General features: G+C 64.2%; 1 protein-coding gene across 1 annotated transcript in view; it reads left to right on the plus strand.

Annotated features, from left to right (window-relative positions):
• Positions 1-21,211, plus strand: part of LRP1 (LDL receptor related protein 1) — a 69,986-nt gene extending 48,775 nt beyond the window's left edge. The window contains 50 exon segments of the mRNA XM_050337450.1: positions 16-205; positions 517-721; positions 1,161-1,353; positions 1,569-1,694; positions 1,780-1,908; positions 2,476-2,595; positions 3,180-3,293; positions 3,642-3,791; positions 4,058-4,180; positions 4,637-4,753; positions 4,962-5,090; positions 5,173-5,295; positions 5,676-5,816; positions 5,904-6,091; positions 6,605-6,788; positions 6,986-7,071; positions 7,294-7,413; positions 7,689-7,876; positions 8,283-8,488; positions 8,674-8,862; positions 9,026-9,052; positions 9,055-9,173; positions 9,568-9,661; positions 9,949-10,065; positions 10,144-10,263; positions 10,723-10,845; positions 11,161-11,286; positions 11,443-11,559; positions 13,081-13,187; positions 13,392-13,524; positions 13,814-13,933; positions 14,374-14,496; positions 14,772-14,915; positions 14,987-15,121; positions 15,304-15,423; positions 15,700-15,971; positions 16,049-16,227; positions 16,451-16,557; positions 16,744-16,860; positions 16,949-17,125; positions 17,480-17,620; positions 17,720-17,893; positions 18,048-18,209; positions 18,339-18,513; positions 18,814-18,918; positions 19,103-19,167; positions 19,408-19,495; positions 19,605-19,749; positions 20,112-20,217; positions 20,220-21,211. Coding sequence (XP_050193407.1) covers positions 16-205; positions 517-721; positions 1,161-1,353; positions 1,569-1,694; positions 1,780-1,908; positions 2,476-2,595; positions 3,180-3,293; positions 3,642-3,791; positions 4,058-4,180; positions 4,637-4,753; positions 4,962-5,090; positions 5,173-5,295; positions 5,676-5,816; positions 5,904-6,091; positions 6,605-6,788; positions 6,986-7,071; positions 7,294-7,413; positions 7,689-7,876; positions 8,283-8,488; positions 8,674-8,862; positions 9,026-9,052; positions 9,055-9,173; positions 9,568-9,661; positions 9,949-10,065; positions 10,144-10,263; positions 10,723-10,845; positions 11,161-11,286; positions 11,443-11,559; positions 13,081-13,187; positions 13,392-13,524; positions 13,814-13,933; positions 14,374-14,496; positions 14,772-14,915; positions 14,987-15,121; positions 15,304-15,423; positions 15,700-15,971; positions 16,049-16,227; positions 16,451-16,557; positions 16,744-16,860; positions 16,949-17,125; positions 17,480-17,620; positions 17,720-17,893; positions 18,048-18,209; positions 18,339-18,513; positions 18,814-18,918; positions 19,103-19,167; positions 19,408-19,495; positions 19,605-19,749; positions 20,112-20,217; positions 20,220-20,248 — 6,788 coding nt within the window. The 3' untranslated portion in view covers positions 20,249-21,211.
• The last annotated feature ends 1,711 nt before the right edge of the window (positions 21,212-22,922 follow it).

Here is a 22,922-nt window from a genome sequence, read left to right on the forward strand (position 1 = left end):
CTGTCCCCCCTGCAGATGTGGGCTCAGTGGAGGGGCTGGCCTATCACCGTGGCTGGGACACGCTGTACTGGACAAGCTACACCACCTCCACCATCACCCGGCACACTGTGGACCAGACTCGCCTCGGGGCCTTCGAGAGGGAGACGGTGATCACCATGTCGGGGGACGATCACCCCCGTGCCTTCGTGCTGGATGAGTGCCAGAAGTGAGTGGCTGTCGAGGGTCCAGCCAGCCCCCCAGTGGTCCACGTGGTCCCCTTCCCAAAGTGGAAGCTCTGGATCCCAGTGCAGAGAGGACTGGATCGCAGGGAGGAAAGGCTGTGTGCCCCCCTCACCTCGAATCCTTCAGCACCCCAAAGCAACAACAGACCCCCTGTCCCATCCCCATCCACGGGGTGCCACATTTCCCAACTGGCTGCAGTAGCCTCTTTCATCCCCCTACCACCCCCTTTTATGTGGGAACGATGTCCCATCCACCCCTGAGTCCCCGAATGATGTCCCATCTCTCCCCTTCCAGCCTCATGTTCTGGACCAACTGGAACGAGCAGCACCCCAGCATCATGCGAGCCACCCTGTCCGGTGCCAACGTGCTCATCATCATCGACCAGGACATACGGACGCCCAACGGGTTGGCCATCGACCACAAGGCTGAGAAGATTTACTTCTCCGATGCCACGCTGGACAAGATCGAGCGCTGCGAGTACGACGGCTCCAACCGCCACGTGAGTCTGGCACCGGCCCTGGCAGCAACACGGGGAGGAGAGTGTCCAAACTGGGGCTGGAGCACGGTCAGAGGGAAGCAGAGCTGTCCCCGGGGCTGGGGAAGATCAGGCATCCCCCAGGGGAGGACACTCCGTGTTTGGGAGGGCTGTGTCCCACAGCAGGTTTCTCTGCCTGTGTCCCTGGGAAGTGAGGACACAGCCTCAAGCTGCACCAGGGGAGGTTCAGGTTGAACATCAGAAGGAATTTCTTCATGGAGAGGGTTGTTAAACATTGGAACAGGCTGCCCAGGGAGGTGGTGGAGTCTGGGAAGTGTTCATGGCCAGGTCGGATGGAACTGGTCTGGTGGCAGGCATCCCCACCCATAGCAGTGGGTTGGGAACGGGGTGATCTTTAATGTCCCTTCCACCCCAGCCCATTCCACGATTCTGTGCCCGGCAGGTGATCCTGAAGTCGGAGCCCGTGCACCCCTTTGGCCTGGCTGTGTATGGTGATTACATCTTCTGGACGGACTGGGTGCGCCGGGCCGTGCAGCGCGCCAACAAATACGTGGGCACCGACATGAAGCTGCTGCGCGTGGACATCCCCCAGCAGCCCATGGGCATCATCGCCGTGGCCAACGACACCGACAGCTGTGAGGACCCTCTGCTCGTCACTGCAGGCTCCCCTCCTCAGCCTCACCCTGTCTGCAGGCCGGGGGAAGGGGAAGCCGTGGGGGGAGATCGGGTGCCCCCAGCGCCCTGCACCCCTGGGAGGAGCCTGGGGAGGGATCACTGCTTCTTTTTGCCTCCCCCCAGGGCAGGGACTGCTGGGTCTGTCCCTCCTGTGACCGCTGTCCCTCTGTCCTAGGTGAGCTGTCCCCGTGCAGGGTGAACAACGGCGGCTGCCAGGACCTGTGTCTGCTCACCCCCAAGGGACACGTCAACTGCTCCTGCCGCGGGGAGCGGGTCCTGCAGGAGGATTTCACCTGCAAAGGTGAGGGGATGGGAGGGAGTGGGGAGTGGAGGGGGAGAGGCCGATCTCAGCCTGGCAGAGCTGACGTTCCCCCTGCCCTCCCCAGCCGTGAATTCCACCTGCAACATTCACAAGGAGTTTGAGTGTGGGAACGGCGACTGCATCGACTTCAGCCAGACCTGCGACGGTGTGGTGCACTGCAAGGACAAGTCGGACGAGAAGCAGTCCTACTGCAGTAAGGTTCCTCCTCTTGCTGCCTTGCTCACCCACACACACACCCTGGCACCCACAGACACCCTGTCTCTGCTCAGAGAAACTTGGACTGGTTTGGGTTGGAAGGGACCTTAAAGATCATCTTTTTCCATGCCCCTGCCGTGGGCAGGGTCACCTTCCACTAGACCAGGTGGCTCCAAACCCTGTCCAACCTGGCCTTGAGCCCTGCCAGGGTTGCTTGGCAAAGGGAACCAGGACTCTGGAGTGTCCTCGTGCCCCTCAGGTGCTCGCAGTCACTCCTGCCCTCCCAGAAGTGCACTCAGCCAGGCTTTGAGGTCTCCAGACCTTTTCCAGTGTTGGGGGGCAGGCTGGACAGTGGGACACCTCGAGCTGAGCTGGTGGGGGCTGCAGCACCTCCTTCAACACCACCCCTTGGAGCGGCCAGCCCAGCACGAGGGGCTGGTTCCCTAATCCTGCTCTGTAGTTTCTTCCCCTGCTGAAGGGTCCCTGAGGATCTGAGACCCTGGGGGCTGCCCACCCTCCCTTGTTCTCACTTCCTCCTCCTCCTCCTCCTCTTCCTCCCCCGCAGGCAGCCGCAAGTGCAAGAAGGGTTACCTGCACTGCATGAACGGGCGCTGCATCGCCAGCCGCTTCTGGTGCAACGGCGTGGACGACTGCGGGGACAACTCGGACGAGGTGCCCTGTAACAGTGAGTGTCTGCCTGGCGCCCGGCCAGCCCTTGCCAGGGCTCCGTCAGCTGCTGGGACAGGGACAGCGGCGGCGGGAGGGAGTGACCGTCAGCTTGACAGGAGCAGAGCAGAGCCGGGGCTTAACGGGGAGCCAAGGTCAAGCTCGTGCTGCTTTGTAAAGCTGGGAATGACAGCTGGGAGGAAAAACTCCTGGGTGTGGGCACGCAGCACCCAGAGCCTCCCAAGAAGGGTGGGGTGACACCCAGCAGGGGCACAGGGCAGGGTGTCACTGCTCCTCATGGCATCCCCAAAGGCAGCGTTCCCTCAGGGCTGCAGTCCCAAACTGCCAGGGGTGGTCAGGAGCTTCCCAGAGCACTGTCAAGGACTGGCAGTGCCAGGGAGAGGGGCTCAGGCTGCCAGGAGACGCCGGCTCTCATCCAGAAGGGGGTCAGGGTTGGGAGCACGGGATGAGAGCCCAGAGCGGTGTGGGCAGTGGGGATGTGTGGGTGCCCCTCTGCAGCGCCAGTGGGTGCTGTGGGGTGGGTGTGCACTGGGGTCCCCCCTCCCAGCCTCATCCGCTGCGGGGGCTTCTTTCCCCTGGCAGAGACCAGCTGTGCTGCTACTGAGTTCCGCTGCCGGGACGGGACCTGCATCGGCAATTCCAGCCGCTGCAACCAGTTCATCGACTGCGAGGATGCATCCGATGAGATGAACTGCAGTGAGTGCCCCAGTTCCTGTCCCCTGTCTCTTCCCCGGCTCTGGGGATGCTCCTGCCCTGGGTGCTCGTGGTGGGGACCTGGGTCTTTGGGATCTGTGCTGGTTTGGGAAGGGAGGAGGGCTCTACCTCGGTGTTCCTGCCACCTGAGGCAGCCCCAGCCCACCACTGCAGCCCCCCTGTGCCGTGCTTGGCACCCACCACCCACCCTGGAACCTCAGGGCACATGTGGGGCAGCCAGCCAGGTGCTGGTGGGGAGGGACGGGCTCCGGCGATGGCGGGAGCTGGACCAGGGGGCTCCTGCTGTGGGTCCTGCTGTGTCACCGGGGCTCCTGCCGTGGTTCCTCGCAGCCGCCACCGACTGCAGCAGCTACTTCAAGCTGGGGGTGAAGGGCACCACGTTCCAGAAGTGCGAGCACACCTCGCTGTGCTACGCGCCCAGCTGGGTGTGCGACGGCGCCAACGACTGCGGGGACTACTCGGACGAGCGCAACTGCCCCGGTGAGAGAGGCAGGGGAGGGGGACCGGGGGGACAGGGGTGTGGGGCTGACCCTCCAGCTGGCTGCAACCCTCTGGGGTCTGTTTGGGCCACGGGGGCTTTGTTTGCCCACCAGTGCTCACACAACCCCTGCGCAGAGGGTGCTGTGGCGTGCAGGGGTGTGGGACCCCAGGGGGATTTTTGGGGGAGGAATCCTTCAGTTCTGGGGCAGGGGGAGGCAGGACGTGGCCGTTCCACCGCCCTCGCTGATGTTTCCCTGGCAAACCAGGCATGAGGAAGCCCAAGTGTCCAGCCAACTACTTCGCCTGCCCGAGCGGGAGGTGCATCCCCATGACCTGGACCTGCGACAAGGAGGACGACTGCGAGAACGGCGAAGACGAGACCCAGTGCAGTGAGCGGCAGGGTGGGGACAGCCACAACTCGGGCGATGGCACGGGTGGCGGGGCTGGAGGGTGGGCAGGGCCCTCTTCTCTCCCTGACATCCCTTGGCCAAAGGCCAGACCCCAGGTTCTTCCCCTTCCCTGGTCTCACTCACACACTGGGGCTTTCAGCTGTGTCCGGTATAAATGGCCTCATGTGCTGGTTTGCTCAGTGCACACACAAGTGTCCATGGCCCATTTGAACGTGACCAGTTAGGGTTCCCTTCAGCTCCATTTTTACTTCCAACCTCTCTGATAAAGCCCCAAACAGTGCTCAGGAACTGGGGAACCTCCCCAGCTCCAGGGCAGGGAGTCCCAGTCCAGCACCCCCCTGGGCTCCTGGAGCCAGGCTGACCCCGCCTGGCCATGCTCTGCTGCCATCTCCTCCCCTTATCACCTCACTCTGATCCCCCTCTTCTCGTCTCCAGACAAGTTCTGCTACCCTGTGCAGTTTGAGTGCAACAACCACCGCTGCATCTCCAAGCTCTGGGTGTGTGATGGGGCTGATGACTGCGGGGATGGCTCTGACGAGGACAGTCGCTGCCGTGAGTCTGCCCCAACCCTTCTCCCCCCTCTCAGTCCCTGCCTGCTCCATTGCTGTGTTCCTGCAGCCCTGTTCCTGCCTCCTGCCCATCCCTTTCCCACCCACGGTCCCACCGCTCCCCTGGGCTCTGGATCCTGGGGCTCCCTGGAGATGTGCTGATCCTCCAGCAGTGGGGTGACCAGGCTCCTTCCTACTCCTCCCTTCCCCAGGGCTGACCACCTGCAGCTCGGGGTCCTTCCAGTGCCCAGGCACGTACGTGTGTGTGCCGGAGCGCTGGCTCTGCGACGGGGACAAGGACTGCGCGGACGGGGCCGATGAGACCCTCGCTGCCGGCTGCCGTGAGTGCCCGAGGGCAGGGGGTCTGGGGGAGGCAGGAGGGCCGGGGAGAGGGCAAGGGCTGACAGTGGTGCCTCATTGCAGTGTACAACAACACATGTGATGAGCGGGAGTTCATGTGCGGGAACCGGCAGTGCATCCCCAAGCACTTCGTCTGCGACCACGACGACGACTGTGGAGATGGCTCCGACGAGTCCCCCGAGTGTGGTGGGTGTCTGTGAGACTGAGGGGGACGGTGGGGGCTCTGGTGGCTTTGAGACAGGGCCCTGGGGGTTCTTCATTGCCCAGCAGGGGTTTGATGTGAGCGGGATGAGGGGGAACCCGGAGAGGGAACAGGAGGGGTTCGGTGCTGGAGAGCAGCCCCCCGGCCCTGCTGCAGGCATCCGCCCTGGCACAGGCATCCAAACCCTCAGGGAGATCCAAACCCACAGAGAGATCTGTGTGCCTGCAGAGCAGCCCTGTCCCAGGCCAGCTGCAGGAGGTGTGGGCATGCAAGGCATGCAAGTTGGGGTGACTCCGTGGTGCCCCTGTCTCTCTGGGTGGCTGGGGAAGGTGGGAAGCTGTCTGAGCCCACCTCCCTCCCGCAGAGTACCCCACCTGCGGCCCCCACGAGTTCCGCTGTGCCAACGGCCGCTGCCTCAGCAACCGGCTGTGGGAGTGTGACGGGGAGTTCGACTGCCACGACCACTCGGACGAGGCGCCCAAGAACCCGCGCTGCAGCAGCCCAGGTACCTGTGGGGGCCAGGGGGGGTTCCTGGCAGGGGGAGCGGGGTCCCAGCCACCCCACGCTGACCTCTGCCGCCTCCTCTCCGCAGAGAACAAGTGCAACGACTCCTTCTTCCTCTGCAAGAACGGGAAGTGCATCCCCGAGGCGCTGCTCTGCGACAACAACAACGACTGCGCCGACGGCTCCGACGAGCTCAACTGCTTCATCAACGAGTGTCTCAACAAGAAGCTGAGTGGCTGCTCCCAGGAGTGTGAGGACCTCAAGATCGGGTACAAGGTAGGGGTCCAGGGGCTGGGGGGGCTGGCTGGAGGGATCATTGAGTCGTGGAATAGCCTGAGTTGGATGGGACCCACAGGGATCATCAAAGTCCAACTTATTCCCCTGCACAGAGCAACCCAAAATCGCACTGTGGGCCTGAGAGCGTTGCCCAAATGCTCCTTGAGCTCTGGCAGGACTGGGGCTATGAACTGCCCTGGGGAGCCTGTTCAGTGCCCATCCACCCTCTGGGGGAAGAACCTTTTCTTAATATCCAGCCTCAGCTTCCCCTGACACAGCTCCAGCTGTTCCCTCTCCTTCCTTCTCCACAGACATGCAGGTTGTGTCTGTCCTGTGCCAGCTGGGCAAGGGACACAGCGCGGGCGCTTCTGGCGCTGCTCGTGCGTCCCCGCTGTCCTTGCTGAGCCCGCGTGTCCCACGGTGACACCTGTCACCTCCCAGCACCTGTCACCTCCCAGCACCTGTCACCTCCCAGCCTTGGGGGTGCCTGACAGCTCTGGGTTGCTCCTGCAGTGCAGATGCCGTCCCGGGTTCCGGCTGAAGGACGATGGCAAGACGTGCATCGACATCGACGAGTGCTCCACCACCTACCCCTGCAGCCAGAAGTGCATCAACACCCTGGGCAGCTACAAGTGCCTCTGCACCGAGGGCTACAAGCTCAGACCTGACAACCCCACCAGCTGCAAGGCTGTCACAGGTGAGGGCCGGGTGTGGGCGTGGCACCCGGGATACTCCTGGTGACCATGGATTGCTCCAGGCACTGGAGTTGGTCACAGGGCGAAGTGGCTGCCCCCAGCTCCTGAAGGGGTGGGGCAAGGAGGGTGGCAGGCCTGCTGTGTTCTGCCCGTGTCCCAGAGGTGCTTCCCTGCCACTTTTCTTGCTTTCTCCATGCAGATGAAGAGCCCTTCCTCATCTTTGCCAACCGGTACTACCTGAGGAAGCTCAACCTGGACGGCTCCAACTACACACTGCTCAAGCAGGTGTGGGGCCAACTGGGAGCAGGAGGGGCAGCAACCCTGTGTGGCTGGGATTTTGGGATGCAGGGGGCCCAGAAGGACATGGGAGCTGCCAGCAGGGGAGTTCAGGCTCTTGGCTTCCCAGGGATATTGTAGATCCATGTAAATGGACTCTATAAAGCCCCTGAAAGCCTGTGCCAGCTGCTGAGGCTGCTACAACCCTTCTCCCTCCTCCCTCCTACCCAGGGGCTGAACAATGCCGTGGCTCTGGACTTTGACTACCGGGAGCAGATGATCTACTGGACCGATGTCACCACGCAGGGCAGCATGATCCGCCGCATGCACATCAACGGCAGCAACGTCCAGGTGAGGGGCTGGGGCAGCCCCTGCTCCTCACCCACCTCCTGCCCCCAGGGAAGGGGCACCAGCCCTGCTGTGGGGTCATCACTGGTCTCAGAGAATCAGCCTGGATTGCTGTGGGATTGTTTTCCATCCCCATCCCGAGCAGGGGTGGGCTCCGTGCTGCCCTGAGGAGGGGGACAAGGAGCCTGGCAAGGGGGAAAGGGGGATGTTGTCACCCCTGAGGGACCGGGGTGTGGTTCTCCCTGTCCAGCCCCAGCATCTCCAATTCCTCCTGGCAGGTTCTTCACCGCACGGGGCTGAGCAACCCCGACGGGCTGGCTGTGGACTGGGTGGGAGGCAACCTGTACTGGTGTGACAAGGGGCGGGACACCATCGAGGTGTCGAAGCTCAACGGCGCCTACCGGACCGTACTGGTGAACTCGGGCCTGCGGGAGCCCCGGGCACTGGTGGTGGATGTGCAGAACGGGTGAGAGCCTGGGGGACCTGGGCCTTCCCCTCTGCGCTGGGGAGGGGCTGTGGTCATCTTACTGTAGTCCTGGAGGCTGGGAGATGGGATGCAGCCTCCTCTCCTGACCTTTGGGGTGCTTTTCCCTGCCTTGTGCCCAAGCACCTGGGATGTCATAGAGTTCCAGAAGGGTTGGGTTGGAGGGACCTTAAGAAGCATCTCGTTCCACCCCCCTGCCATGGGCAGGGACACTTCCTGTTATCCCAGGTTGCTGCAAGCCCCATCCAACCTGGCCTTGGACACTCCCAGGGATGGGGTAGCCACAGCTTCTCTGGGCAGCCTGTGCCAGGGCCTCCCCCTCACAGCCAGGAATTTCCATGGTTTGGGCTGGACTCAGCCTCTCCCTGCTCTTGTGTTTCATCCCCAGTTACCTCTACTGGACGGACTGGGGGGACCACTCTCTGATCGGGAAGATCGGCATGGACGGCACCAACCGCAGCGTCATCGTGGACACCAAGATCACCTGGCCCAACGGGCTCACCCTCGACTACATCAACAGCCGGATCTACTGGGCCGATGCCCGGGAGGACTACATCGAGTTCGCCAGCCTGGACGGCTCCAACCGCCACACGGGTGAGAGCGGCGGGGTCCCGGGGAGCCAGCGGGGCCTGGGGGGCTCCAGGATGGGCATCAGGAGTGGCAGTGGCAGCCAAGGCTGCTGGGGATGGTCCCCAGCTCCAGCCACTCCTCTGTGCCCAGGGAAGGGGCGGGTTCCCTGCGGGAGGGGGACCCTCACTGACCGCCCGCTCCCCTCGCAGTGCTGAGCCAGGACATCCCGCACATCTTCGCGCTCACCCTCTTCGAGGATTTCATCTACTGGACCGACTGGGAGACCAAGTCCATCAACCGGGCCCACAAGACGACGGGAGCCAACAAGACACTGCTGATCAGCACGTTGCACCGGCCCATGGACATCCACATCTACCACCCCTACCGCCAGCCCGACGGTGAGCGGGGCCGGGGGTGCTGGGACTGGGGAATGACCTTGGGAAAGGGATGCCGGGCTGGGCAGGGGAGCGGGAATGGGGTGACAAGGGTCTCACAGCTCTCACATCACCCTGAGGGTCCCCAGTGTGGTCTGACTCGCTGTTGTCCGCCTGCTCTCCCCAGTTCCCAACCACCCCTGCAAGACCAACAACGGGGCTGCAGCAACCTCTGCCTGCTCTCTCCAGGTGGGGGGCACAAGTGTGCCTGTCCCACCAACTTCTACCTGGGCAGCGATGGCAAAACCTGTGTCTCCAACTGCACAGCCAGCCAGGTAACCCCCTACCTGCCTGTCCCTGCCTGCCCCTGCCTGTGCCTGTCTCCGTGTCCCTCTTGCGTGGTCTCCCCAGGGGTGCTGGGGTGCAGATGTCTTCTGTGGGCACAGGCAACACCTCCCTCCTGTGGCACTTCACCTTTGGGGGTGTCCAGGGGAGCCAGAGACCCTCCAGCTCTGGAATGTTTTGCCTGTCCCCCCTCAAAGCCCAGGGGCTGGGTGGGGTGGGCACAGGGTTAAGGCTTTGCTTCAAGGCAGGACATGGAGTGTCCAAGGGGCACCTCGGACAGGACAGCACGGGGTCAGTGCCCTTGGCTGAGCTCCCTGGGGACCAAAGCCTTTGGGGTCCTCCTTCCCCATCCTGAGCCACCCCACGTGTTCCTCTCTCCATCAGTTTGTCTGCAAGAACGACAAGTGCATCCCTTTCTGGTGGAAATGCGACACCGAGGATGACTGCGGGGACCGGTCGGATGAACCCGAGGACTGCCGTGAGTGCCGGGGGGTGACCACAGCTCCTGACACCCCAGCACCCCTGGGCTGTGTGAAAAACCCCGTGGAGGGGAGGGTCACCCCAGTAATGGGACCCAGGGAGCAGTGGGACACTCCTGTCCCTGTGTCAGGACTGTCCCATGGAGCAGAGCCGCCCTTTCACTGCACCCGAGCCTGGGACTGGTGCTGGGTCCCTGCTGAGGACCCCTGAGGGGGAAGCAGCAGGTTGAGGTTCAACCTAAAAACAATCCCCAGAGCAAACCTGTCCCCCTGTGTCACCCCACAGCTGAGTTCAAGTGCAGGCCGGGACAGTTCCAGTGCTCCACAGGGATCTGCACCAACCCAGCCTTCATCTGCGACGGGGACAACGACTGCCAGGACAACTCGGACGAAGCCAACTGCGGTAGGTTCCCGTGTCCCCTCGTGACCCCCAGACTCCCCCCCAGCACTGTCACCCCCTGACTGTGTCATCTCCCCCCAGACATCCACGTCTGCCTGCCCAGCCAGTTCAAGTGCACCAACACCAACCGCTGCATCCCCGGCATCTTCCGCTGCAACGGGCAGGACAACTGCGGGGACGGGGAGGATGAGAAGGACTGTCGTGAGTGGGGGTGCTTGGGATGGTGGGTGGGAGTGACTGTGGGCTGGGCTGAGGGGCTCAGATCCCTGTCTTGGGGTGTTTGTCTGCTCTGGGGTGTACTGGGGCTTTCCCTGTAACCCTGCTCAGTGCAGAGCTTCTGTCCACATCACCCCACTGCCTTACAGACACTCCTCTTTCCTAGTGGAAATCCTTAAATCCCTTAAAGTGGCCTGTTCAGTATTTGTCCTGGATTTGGGCTGAGCCTGTTGCCTGGCTGAGGGATCTGTGGCCTCTGCCCTGTATCCCATAATTGGGAATCTTCTGGGGCCACCACGGGGCTCTGCTCCCCTCTCCCACACCAAGGGCCAGACCCTTGTGATCCCCTGAGCATCCTGCAGCCCTGCAGGTGGTTTCTGGGGGGGAGGCAGGGACTGGCAGCCCCCCCTCCGCCCCTCCTGACACCCCTTCTCCCTGCTGCAGCGGAGGTGACCTGTGCTCCCAACCAGTTCCAGTGTGCCATCACCAAGCGCTGCATCCCCCGGGTCTGGGTCTGCGACCGCGACAACGACTGCGTGGATGGCTCTGATGAACCTGCCAACTGCAGTAAGGGAAGGGCCCTTGTGGGGAGGGGGTCTGGCCACGCCAGAAATGGGGGCTCCCCACTGCTGGTCCCCTCTGTGTGTCTGTGGGTCCCTGCTCGGTCCCTGTGGGTGGTGGGTGATGGTGGTGGTGGCTCTGCCTGGGTCTGTCCTGCCTGGATCCTCCTCTCCCTGACTTCTCCCTGGAGAACTGCTTGGAAGCAGGGTTCTCACCCCCCCATTCCAGGCAGGAGCGCTCAGCCAGCTCCAGGCTGTTCATCAACCCCATGGAGAATGAAACGTGCCTGTGCTGACCCTCCTGTCACTTTGTCCCCTGCAGCCCAGATGACCTGTGGTGTGGACGAGTTCCGCTGCAAGGACTCGGGCCGGTGCATCCCGGCGCGCTGGAAGTGCGATGGGGAGGACGACTGTGGGGACGGATCTGACGAGCCCAAGGAGGAATGCGGTGAGCAGGGGCTGGTGGGGGGGACGAGCCTGTGCCACCTCGAGCCCCCCGTTCCCCGCGGGCAGGCTGGCCTGGCGCTGGCTGTCCCCTCTGGGGTGCCTGGGTTGTTTGGGGAAGTGCTGACCCCATCCCCTGTGCTGTCCCTGTCCCTCCCAGACGAGCGCACGTGTGAGCCCTACCAGTTCCGCTGCAAGAACAACCGCTGCGTGCCGGGCCGCTGGCAGTGCGACTACGACAACGACTGCGGGGACAACTCGGACGAGGAGAGCTGCAGTACGTGCCGCCTCCCAGCCTCTGCTGAACCAGGAGTGGAGCAGTGGGGAGGGGAGAGGTTTGGGCCCTCCTCAGACCCTCTCCTGCTGCCTGTGGTCGCAGCGATGGGGGGAGTGTCAGGCTGGCAGCCCGGGGAGCTGCCGTGTCCCCCAGCCAGGACACCCCTGACTCCAGCAGTCTGGAAATCCTCCTGGCCCTGCAGAGGGGGGGCTGTGCTGAGGAGACACCCCAGGGGTGACGGGTGATGGGGAGGGGGTGACCCCAACACCCTCCCAGCAGCAGCACAGGGACCCAGTGAGGCCATGGCCACCCATAGACACCTCGTCCTGCCGGCACCGGAGCGGCACCTGGGACGGCAGTGGGGACACACGGAGCCATTGGGAGGGACCCAGGTCACAGTCCTGAGCCTGGGCCAGTGAATGGGGAGGTGGCTGATCCCCAGGGTCGGGGCAGAGTCAGTGCTGCCCCTCAGTGTTCCCAACCACCCCCTCAGCAGCAGAGGAGTGTGTGTTCTCATGGATGAGACAGTTCCCGGGACTCTGCTGTGGGTGGGAGCACAGCCCTATCCCTCTGGAGGGTCCCAGGCTGCCCATGGGATGGCACCAGGGTCTGCTGCTGGACCCTTTCCCACCCCACAGCACCAGGCTGTTGTGGGACAGCACGAGGGGCTCTCCAGACCCTCTCCCACCCTGCAGCACCTGGAGGGGCCCAGGCTGCTCTGGGATGGCACCGGGGGCTGCTGCCAGACCCTCTCCCACCCTGCAGTGCCCACCGGGTCCCTCTGTCTCCCTGCAGCTCTTTAGGGTGCCACTTTTGTTTTCTTTTCTGTTGATTTCCCGTCGTGTTTTTGAGTTTGTGCCATTTCACTTCATCTTATGTTTTTCTCCATTTTCACACTGTCGTTATGGGGCGCTCAGAGGTAGGTTCCTGCCAAAATCTTTTAATTCCATGTACAGTCTCTCTAAAATCAATAAAGGCAATAATTTCCAGGTGAGGGCAGAGGGGTTGGGACTGGACAACCCAGGTGGATTTTCTGAGCATCAGCACCAGCATCTCCCTCCTCGGAGCTGCAGCCGGGGAGGGCCTGACCCTGCTGCTCTGCAGGACCCGTGCATGGCTCAGACTTTTACCTCCAAAACCCATCCCCACTGTGACCCCTGTGCTCCAACTGGACACCCCCTACCCCCCTCTGCCCCCACAGTCCTGCTCCATGGCCAGAGGGTCTGTGTGCCCCAAAGCCCTGGGGCCGTGAGGAGGGGAAGGGTCCCAAGACAACCAGTGCCCCCTGAACCCCCTGCAGGGAGCTGGAGTGAGGTGGGAAGGGGACTGGGAGGTGGTACCAGCCATGCCCTTCTCTGGCAGCTCCTCCAGCTCTGCTTGCACCCCCCGTGTCCCCAGTGCCACTGGCCACGTGTCTGTGTCAGCCTGTGCCCCCCAGCTGTTGGCCAGGGAGACCCCCTGCCCCTGCCCCCTGCCCTGGCTGTCCCCAGGCTCAGGGGACACCCTGTTCTCTGTCCCCAGCACCCCGGCCCTGCTCCGAGAGCGAGTTCTCGTGTGCCAACGGACGCTGCATCGCGGGCAGGTGGAAATGCGATGGGGACCACGACTGTGCCGACGGCTCCGACGAGGTACGGCCCTTCCACCCTGCCCACGCCTGGGAGGGGGCACATGTCCCCCATCTACCTCTGTCCTGGGGCTCAGAACCCTGCACATGTCCCCCCTCTGCCTCTGTCCTGGGGCTCAGAGCTGACCCCGGGTGTGGGGATGGGGCGGGTGGGGCTGTCACGGCCACCCCGTCCCCTCTGACCACGTCCCTGGGCCGTCCCCTGCAGAAAGACTGCACCCCCCGCTGCGAGTTCGACCAGTTCCAGTGCAAGAACGGGCACTGCATCCCCATGCGCTGGCGCTGCGACGCCGACGCCGACTGCATGGACGGCACGGACGAGGAGAACTGCGGCACCGGCGGTAACGGCAGCGCCGCGGGGTCCCCCGGGGCGGGTCCTGCCCCCCCTCCCTGCCCTCGTGTCACCTCTGTCCCCACTCCTCTGTGTGTGTGCCCCCCACCCCTCTGCTCTGCCCGGCCCCTGGGCACACACGGACACAGATCCGAGCCCTGGGAACCCCCCAGCCCTGGAGACTCCCCCCAGCCGTGGGGGAAATCGGAATTGCGGCCCCAGGCTGGGGTTTTGGCAGGGGCTGACGTGTCCCCTCCTGTGTCCCCTCCTGTGTCCCCTCCTGCCCCGCGCTGCCGCAGTTCGCACGTGTCCCCTGGACGAGTTCCAGTGCAACAACACCCTGTGCAAACCCCTGGCCTGGAAGTGCGACGGGGAGGACGACTGTGGGGACAACTCGGATGAGAATCCCGAGGAGTGCTGTGAGTGATGCCGCGGTGCCTCTGCCCCGAGCACCCCCCGTGCCCCGGGGATGGGGGCAGTCCCAGGACTCGGGCACCACTGGGGGACCGGGGGGAGTGGGGGGACCTATGGCAGCTCCTCTCAGGGGTCCCTGGTGGGCTGAGGGGAAGGAGGTTGCCCCTGTGAGGGAGTGGAGTCACAGAGGGGCTGAGTGGGGAGAGGGGCTGGTGGTGGGGAGGGGGCTGGGGGGGCCGGGGCTGGGCGAGGAGAGGGCTCCCAGCAGCCGGGCAATTGTCTTTGCTTCAGTCTCTTTGCTTCAGCCTCCGGAGCCCGCCCGCCCGCGTGGGACAGCCCTCCCCAGAGAGCGGGCAGAGGCCGAGCAGCAGCTCGTGACAAGTGTGACAGCCTGGCTATGGCGTCTCCTTTCACCGTCACCGTTTGTTTCTGTTTGCTGGTGCAGTGAAATTCCAGTGTCCCCCCAACAGACCGTTCCGCTGCAAGAACGACCGGGTGTGTCTGTGGATCGGTCGACAGTGCGACGGGATTGACAACTGTGGAGACAACACGGATGAGAAGGACTGCGGTGAGTGGGGCTGCCCGTGGGCACAGCCCTGCACCCACGTGGCCAGGGTGGCAGGTCACCAGCTCACTGTGGCCCTCGGGATGGTCCTCCCAGAGCCCGGGATTCAGCCCAGGTGGTGGGGTTGGCTTTGCCCACTCCTCGCTCCCAAAACCAGGGTGTGGGTGCAGCTCCTCGAGTCCCTGCCCACTCCCTGCCCGTGCTTTTGGCAGCCGGAGGGTCCCATGGGGATGGTGCCCAGGGACACGGGGGTCACAGCCGCTGCCCCTCTCCCGCAGAGTCACCCACGGCCAAGCCCAAGAGCTGCAGCCAAGAGAAGAACGAGTTCCTGTGCGGGAACAAGAAGTGCATCAGCGCCAACCTCCGCTGCAACTTCTTCGACGACTGCGGAGACGGCTCCGATGAGACATCCTGCTCCCATGGTGGGTGTGGGGCCGGGGTGGGCGCTGGGGCAGCCGCTGTGACACGCGTGTGATGGCACGTCCCGCCGCAGAGCACAAGTCGTACGACTGCAAGACCAACGCCACCATGTGTGGGGACGAGGCCCAGTGTGTCCAGTCCCACTCTGTCTCGTACTGCACCTGCCGCAGAGGATTCCAGAAGGTACCCGACAAGAACTCCTGCCAAGGTACTTCCTACTGGGCAGGGCTCGGGGTCGGACCGCTGGGTTTGTGGTTGGCTTTTGCCGGTGAGATGGCATTTCACAGCGATGGAGGGAGGGGCTGGGGCAGCAGGAATGGTGTGTTGGGGCACAGAGGTCTGCAGGGGCACCTTCTGGGTCTCCCCCTGATCCCGTCTCCCACTGCCCAGACATCAACGAGTGCCTGCGCTTCGGGACCTGCTCCCAACTCTGCAACAACACCAAGGGCTCCCACGTCTGCAGCTGCGCCAAGAACTTCATGAAGACGGACCACATGTGCAAGGCGGAAGGTCAGGAGGGCACAGGCCCCACACCGTGTGCCCAGGATCCCCCGTGTGCCCAGGGCCTCCCACAGGACCCCTTTGCTCTTCCCTCCATCCCCCTGCACCTCTGCCCACACTTCTGGCACCACCAGTGCTGTCTGTCTGTCCCTGGCTGAGGGCCCCCCAAGTGACCCCCATCCTGTCCCACTGGGGAGCTGGGCTGAGCCCCCACTCCTGGCTGAGTCTCTACTCCCAGTCCAGCCCATGCCAACCTCTCTTCCTCCTCCTCCTCCTCCTCTGCAGGCTCTGAGCACCAGATCCTCTACATCGCTGATGACAACAAGATCCGGAGCATGTACCCCTTCAACCCCAACTCGGCCTACGAGCCGGCCTTCCAGGGCGACGAGAACGTGCGCATCGACGCCATGGACATCTACGTCAAGGGCAACAAGATCTACTGGACCAACTGGCACACGGGCAGGATCTCGTACCGGGAGCTGCCCGCCTCCTCCTCCGCCTCCACCGCCTCCAACCGCAACCGGCGCCAGATCGACGGCGGCGTCACCCACCTGAACGTGAGTGAGCTCTGCCGGGGGGGACGGGCTGGGGGTGTCCTCCCCCCTCACCTCTCCCCGCTCTCTGCCCCACGCAGATCTCGGGGCTGAAGATGCCGCGGGGCATCGCCATCGACTGGGTGGCCGGGAACATCTACTGGACGGACTCGGGGCGGGACGTCATCGAGGTGGCGCAGATGAAGGGCGAGAACCGCAAGACGCTGATCTCGGGGATGATCGATGAGCCCCACGCCATCGTGGTTGACCCGCTGAGGGGGTGAGAGCCTCGAGCCCGTCCTTCCTTCCCCTGCCCAGCCCGCTCCCCTCACCACAAGCCCACGCGTGGTGGCAGCTCCCGATGCCCCGGTGTCACCCTGTGTGTCACCTGAAGTAGACCCAGAGTTGCCTGGGGACTCTGGGACAGCATGGGAGGGTTTCTGCTCCAATGGGTCATCAGGCTGTCCCATTCCCATGGGAATGACCTGCCTGTGTCCTTCCAGGACGATGTACTGGTCAGACTGGGGCAATCACCCCAAGATCGAGACGGCTGCCATGGACGGGACGCTGCGTGAGACCCTGGTGCAGGACAACATCCAGTGGCCAACAGGTGAGCTGAGACAACTAACAAGAGGGGCACAAGGGGAGCAAAAGCCTTGATGGGGGTTTTTTTGTTGGGGGCTCGGAGCCCCACGCCGGGAGGGTGCAGGGGTGGCAGGGGGGCTGCTCTGCAGGTCACTCTGTCAGGAGGGGCTCAGGGTGGGCTGAGGGCTCACTGAGGGCTGTGTCTCCTCAGGCCTGGCCGTGGACTACCACAATGAGCGACTGTACTGGGCTGATGCCAAGCTCTCCGTCATTGGCAGCATCCGGCTCAATGGCACCGACCCCGTCGTGGCCATCGACAACAAGAAGGGTAAGCGGTTCCCGAGCCCCCTGGGGGTCCCCAGCCCAGCGTCCGCCCTAAATTCCTGCCTCCTCACATCCCCCCTTGGCTTCCCCAGGGCTGAGCCACCCGTTCAGCATCGACATCTTCGAGGACTACATCTACGGCGTCACCTACATCAACAACCGCATCTTCAAGATCCACAAGTTCGGGCACAAGGCTGTCACCAACCTGACGTCCGGCCTCAACCACGCCACCGACGTCGTGCTCTACCACCAGTACAAGCAGCCTGAGGGTGCGTGCGAGCCCAAGACCCCCACCCTGCCCCCAGGGTGGGAGGGGGCTGCCAGGGCCTGATCCCTGCAGGGAGGTGCTGGGGGGTGAGGGGAGTGCTGGCAGCGCTTGGGAAGAGAGGACTCAACCCCGCAGGTCTGTGCCCAAAGTGGGGTTGTCTGGGTGGGCAGAGCAGGGGGGGTTTGTGGGGTGGGCTGTGGGAGGCCAACTGCAGTGGGGCGCAGTCAGCTGGTGACCCCGGGGCATTGAGGGCTTTGGGGGTGTCCTAAAGGTGTTGGGGAGCAAGGAGGGCTGTGGGTCACCGTGCTGCCCCCCCCCCACTGTCCTCACCACCCCGTCCCCTCCCCGCCTGCAGTGACCAACCCTTGTGACCGCAAGAAGTGCGAGTGGCTCTGCCTGCTGAGCCCCAGCGGGCCCGTCTGCACCTGCCCCAACGGCAAACGCCTGGACAACGGCACCTGCGTGGTCATTCCCTCGCCCACCGTCTCCCCGGTCGGTAGGTGACACCAGAGGAGGAGGAAGAGGACGAGAAGGGGGGTGGGGTCCTGCCAGGGCGGTCCCGCTCACCTCCATCGCCTCCGTCCCTCCCTCCCAGTGCCCACCACCGACACGTGTGACCTGGTGTGCCTGAACGGCGGCAGCTGCTTCCTCAACGCCCGCAAACAGGCCAAGTGCCGCTGCCAGCCGCGCTACAACGGGGACAAGTGCCAGATCGACCAGTGCTGGGACTACTGCCAGAACGGGGGCACCTGCGCCGCGTCCCCCTCGGGTGAGCCGGGCGGTCCCGGGAGGGCAGGTGGGGGATGGATGGGGGATGGATGGATGGATGGATGGATGGATGGAGGGATGGATGGATGGATGGATGGATGGAGAGATGGACAGGTGGGCAGGGGGCTAACAGCTCTCACCCATCCATCCCCCAGGGATGCCGACCTGCCGCTGCCCCACCGGCTTCACCGGGCCCCGGTGCAACCAGCAGGTGTGCACGGACTACTGCCAGCACAACGGCAGCTGCACCGTGAACCAGGGCAACCAGCCCACCTGCCGCTGCCTGCCCACCTTCATCGGGGACCGCTGCCAGTACCGTGAGTGCCACCGCCGTGCCACGGGGCAGGGATGGGAACAGGGCGGGGTGAGAGGAGGGGGGCCCCTCCCCTGGGGGTGCTTGGGGACCCCAAGGGGCTGCCCACCCTGACCCTCCCCGTCCCCCACAGGGCAGTGCTTCGACTACTGCGAGAACGACGGCGTGTGCCAGATGACGGCCAGTGGTGCCAAGCAGTGCCGCTGCCCCCCTCAATTCGAGGGCGCCCAGTGCCAGGAGAACAAGTGCTCCCGGTGCCAGGAGGGCAAGTGCAGCATCAACAAGCAGAGTGGGGAGGTCTCCTGCATGTAGGTGCTGGGAATCATCGACCTGGAGGGAGGGAGAGGGGCGGTGGGCACAGAGACCCCTGAAAAAACCTGTCTCCCTGTGGCTGGATTGATGGGGATTGGCCACAGCTGGGTTGGTAATTCAGGGCAGATAAATCCCAGGGACCTGAGGGTCCTGGCAGGAGGTGGCCCATCCAGGTGTCCCAGCAGCCGTGAGCTGTGCTGGTGGGATGAGCCAACAGCCAAGTCCTGGGGGGGCTGAGCTGGGGGGATACTGGGCAGCCGGGGGTACCCATGGGGCTGATCCTCTGTGCCCCACAGCTGCCCAGACGGGAAGATAGCACCGAGCTGCCTGACCTGTGACAACTTCTGCCTGCACGGCGGGACCTGCTCCATCGGGGACAAGACGCAGCTGCCGGAGTGCCTGTAAGAGCCTGGGGAGCTTGGGGATGCCAGGGGGACAGGGGGCCGTTTGCCCCCCAAGACGTGACTGACACACCCCGCTCTGTGTGCCCCCCACCCCACCCTGACCCCAGGTCTGTGCCCACCTCTCCCTCCCTCCCTGCATGCCCCTGCCCCGCTAATCCCAGTGCTCTCCCTGCGCTCCCAGGTGTCCCGTGGGGATGACGGGGACGCGCTGCGAGGACTTCATCGTCAGCGAGCAGCAGAGCAGCCGTAAGTGGGGGCAGTGCCGTGACCCCCCTGCCCCACCCCACACCACCCCACACCACACCACAGTGTGGGGGGGCAGGGCCGTGTTGTTTTCGGGGATCCAGTGCTCCTGTGCAACTCCTGAACCCCTTTTTGTGGTGGAGGGGGGACAGGGCCAGCCCAGGCGGCTGGACCAGGGGTGTGGGGTGTGAGCACTGACCCCCCCCCCCAGGCTCTGACTGTTCCCATCCCTTCCTCCCGCAGGAACAGCCTCCATCGTCATCCCCATTCTGCTGCTCCTCATCCTCCTCACCGTGGTGGCTTTTGTCTGGTACAAGTGGAGAATTAAAGGGTGAGTCGGGGCGGGGCAGGAGCCCTCGGTGCCAGCTGTGAAAGCCTCGAGGGCGCAGCACAGCTGCGGGGGTGTCACTGGCACTGACCCTCTGTGTCCCCACGCCCAGTGCCAAGGGCTTCCAGCACCAGCGGATGACCAACGGTGCCATGAACGTGGAGATCGGGAATCCCACCTACAAGATGTACGAGGGGGAGCCCGACGACGACGTGGGGGAGCTGCTGGACGCCGACTTCGCCCTGGACCCCGACAAGGTGAGGGGCTGTCGGCTGCTCGGGCTCCAGCGTGAGGTGGGGGGTGCTGGGAGGGGGGACACGTTGCTGTGGCAGTCAGGACCCTCTGTGCAGGGGGGCTCTGAGGGGTTGAAAAAGCTTTGGGGCTGGGGGGATTCTGAGGGATCACAAGGCTTTGGGCCTGGGGGGGTGGTGTCTCTGAGGGGTCTCGAAGGCTTTGGGGCTGGAGGCTGTGGGGGGAGGGACAGCAGCACCACAGGCCCAGCGGGGACCTGGAGGAGGTCATGGCTGGTGGGGGCTCTCACAGGGGCACCCCTGGGGGCGGCAGTTCTGGGCAGGGGGAGGTGTCCATGCCCACTCCCACCCGCTCCCCCTCTCCACAGCCCACCAACTTCACCAACCCCGTGTATGCCACGCTCTACATGGGCGCCCACAACAGCCGCAACTCCCTGGCCAGCACGGACGAGAAGCGGGAGCTGCTGGCGCTGGGGACGATGACCTGGCGGACCCCCTGGCATAGGGGCCGGCCGGGGGGCGAGGGGCTGCGGGCCCAGCACAGCCCCCGCCACAGGGGCGGGCGGGGGGCCGGAGGGGCCACGAGCCGCTGTATAAATGTACAAATGAAGGATTATTACTTTTCTATGTGAGCAGTATTATTACCTGTATATTCCCCGGTCCCAGGCCTCGGCGTCTTCATTGCCAGACCCGGCTTTGGTTTATTTTAAATCTCTTTACATTGGGCCCCCACTCTCCCCTCCCCTCCCCTCCCTCCCCTCTCCTCCCCTTTCTGCCCCCTCCCACCCCCGGGACAGGCTGGCATGTCGGGGTATGGGGGTGAACACCCCGGGGCCGGGGCTGATGGGACACGCGGGGTCACTGCTATGGGGGGGCTCGAGGGGGGCGGCAGAGCAGGGGCCACACGCTCTCCCAGCCCCCAGCCCCGGCAGCTCCCTCTCTGGGGACCCCGTTTCCTTCCCCCCAATCTGCTGCTCCCCGGGTTCCCCCTTCTCCTGCAGCTCGGCCTCTGCGACCCGCCCTTGGCTCCCCATTCCCTTCCCTCCCTCCTCCTTCCCTCCCTCTTTCCTTCCCTGTTCCCCCTCCTCCTTCCCCACCTTTCCCCTACCCGTTACCCCCTCCCTCTCCCCCGTTCTCTGCCCGACTGTTACAGGGGCCAGGACGAAGCCCCCAGCCCCGCTGTGGTGGGGGGGGTCCCAGCCCCATGGCCCCCACTCCGGCCTCTCGCCTGCCCCTGGCCCACTCTCCCACATGCACATTTTTTAACAGGAAAAAGAGGAAAAAAAAAGACCACAAAACCCCCCTGGAGATGACCTAGCTTTTATAGTAGAAATAAATAAACGCATGGGGGGGGGCGGGGAGGGACCCCATCCTTTTACTGGGGGGAAATGTTTTAATAATTTTTGCTGGATTACTTTACAACTAAACAAAACAGATATTGTTATAAATAAAATTTTTAAAAACTGAAGCGCAGGCTGATGGTTGGGGAGGGCTGGGCGGGAGGAGGAGTGGGAGGCAGCTTTGGGGGAGCCAGGGCACGGGGGGGTGTCGTGGCCATGATGTCCTCAAAGCCCAGTGGTGCCAGTTCTGGCCCTGGGGAGTGAGGAGGGGGCTCGGGGGTTATGGGCGGCGAGGAGGAGGAGGGTCGGGAGGGGGAGCATTGAGGGAGGGGGTCGAGTGGTCACGGGGAGGGGGTCACAGGGAGGTGCTGTAGGGGAGGAGGTTCCCACCAGGACCTTTTATTCCATCGTGTGGCACAGGGGGAGGTCAGGGGGAGGGGGCATAGGGTGGTCCGAGCACGGGCACTGAGCGCCAGGACTGTCACTGGGCACCGGGACTGTCACCGGGCACCGGAACTGTCACCGGGCACCAGGACTGTCACCGGGCACCGGACCGGGACTGTCACCGGGCACCGGGACTGTCGCCAGGCACCAGGACTGTCACCGGGCACCGGAACTGTCACCGGGCACCGGCGGCGCGCGCAGTACCAGAAGCCGCCACCAGGTGGAGACACCGCTCTCGAGAACGCGCATCCCCGAGAGCCCCCCGCGTGTCCCCCCCACGTCCCCCCGTGTGTCTCTCTCTCTCTCCCACGTCCCACCCTGTCCCCCTGTGTGTGCCCCTCTCTCCCACGTCCCACCCTGTGCCCCCCGTTTATCCCCACCCGTGGGTCCACCCCTGTATCTCCCTCATCCTTTTCCAGTGTATGTGTCCTTCCCGTGTGCCCCCTCGTGCCCCCCGTGTGCCCCCCCGTCCGTGTCCCCCCGTGGGGCGGGCAGGAGTGCGGGACCATCCTGTCCTGTGTGTCTGCACAGGTGGTCAGGGCAGCAGCAGGGGCTGTGGGCAGGGGGCTGCGTTGGGAAGCCCCCTCACCCCAAGGGCAGCAGTGGGAAGCAGAGGGCAGGATGGGTGGGCAGGGGGTCGTGGCTGCCCCGGGGGGCTCGTGCTGTGCTGGTAGGGGGCTCGTGCTGGGCCTCACTTGTGGCACTGAACCCTCAGGGCATCGAACCCTCATGTCCATCGCCCCGGCCTTGCCGCATGCCAGGCAGGTGTGAGGGGCCCCGGGGCAGGTCCTGGACCCCCCTGGCTAGTGGCTCAGCAGAGCAGGTCGCCCCTCACCCCCTCCTCCATCATCACCAGCCTCGGCACAGCCCCCACCCCCCGCAGCCGCTGCCTTTGAACCCCCCCAACCCCGCACCGGGCGCCGGCGGCCTCAGATCTATTTCAATACCGGCTCTTTGTTCACTTATCGGTTCTTAAATCTCCTCCCAAGGTTTTTCCTCCCTTTCCCCTCTCCCCCCCCCCAACCCTTTTTATCTTTTTCCTTCAATATTTTCTATTTTTCACCCCTTCCCCCATTCATTCCCCCCCACCTTCCCTTCCCTCCCCCCCTCAGGCCTATGGGCTGTTAAGGCAGGGAGGGGGGGGTCTCTTCCAGAGCCCCCCAACCTCTCGCAGACCCCGCTGTCTCTGCTCCCCAGTGAGGCCATCAGGGACACAGGGACCCCAGCAGGGAGTTTCTGTGGTGATGTGGGGGGAGGTCCCGAGGGGTCTGGGTGCCCCTGCAGCCCCCCCAGGCTTCTGTGGAGTGAACGTGGCATTGGGGGGGAACAGTGCCAGGGTCCCTGGGGGGTCCTGTGGGAGAGGGGCAGTGGCAGGTGGGGGGACAGAGAAGAGCA

Source organism: Myiozetetes cayanensis, unplaced genomic scaffold (genome assembly GCF_022539395.1).
Source record: "Myiozetetes cayanensis isolate MyiCay16 unplaced genomic scaffold, myiCay2020 scf66, whole genome shotgun sequence".
Taxonomy (NCBI): domain Eukaryota; kingdom Metazoa; phylum Chordata; class Aves; order Passeriformes; family Tyrannidae; genus Myiozetetes; species Myiozetetes cayanensis.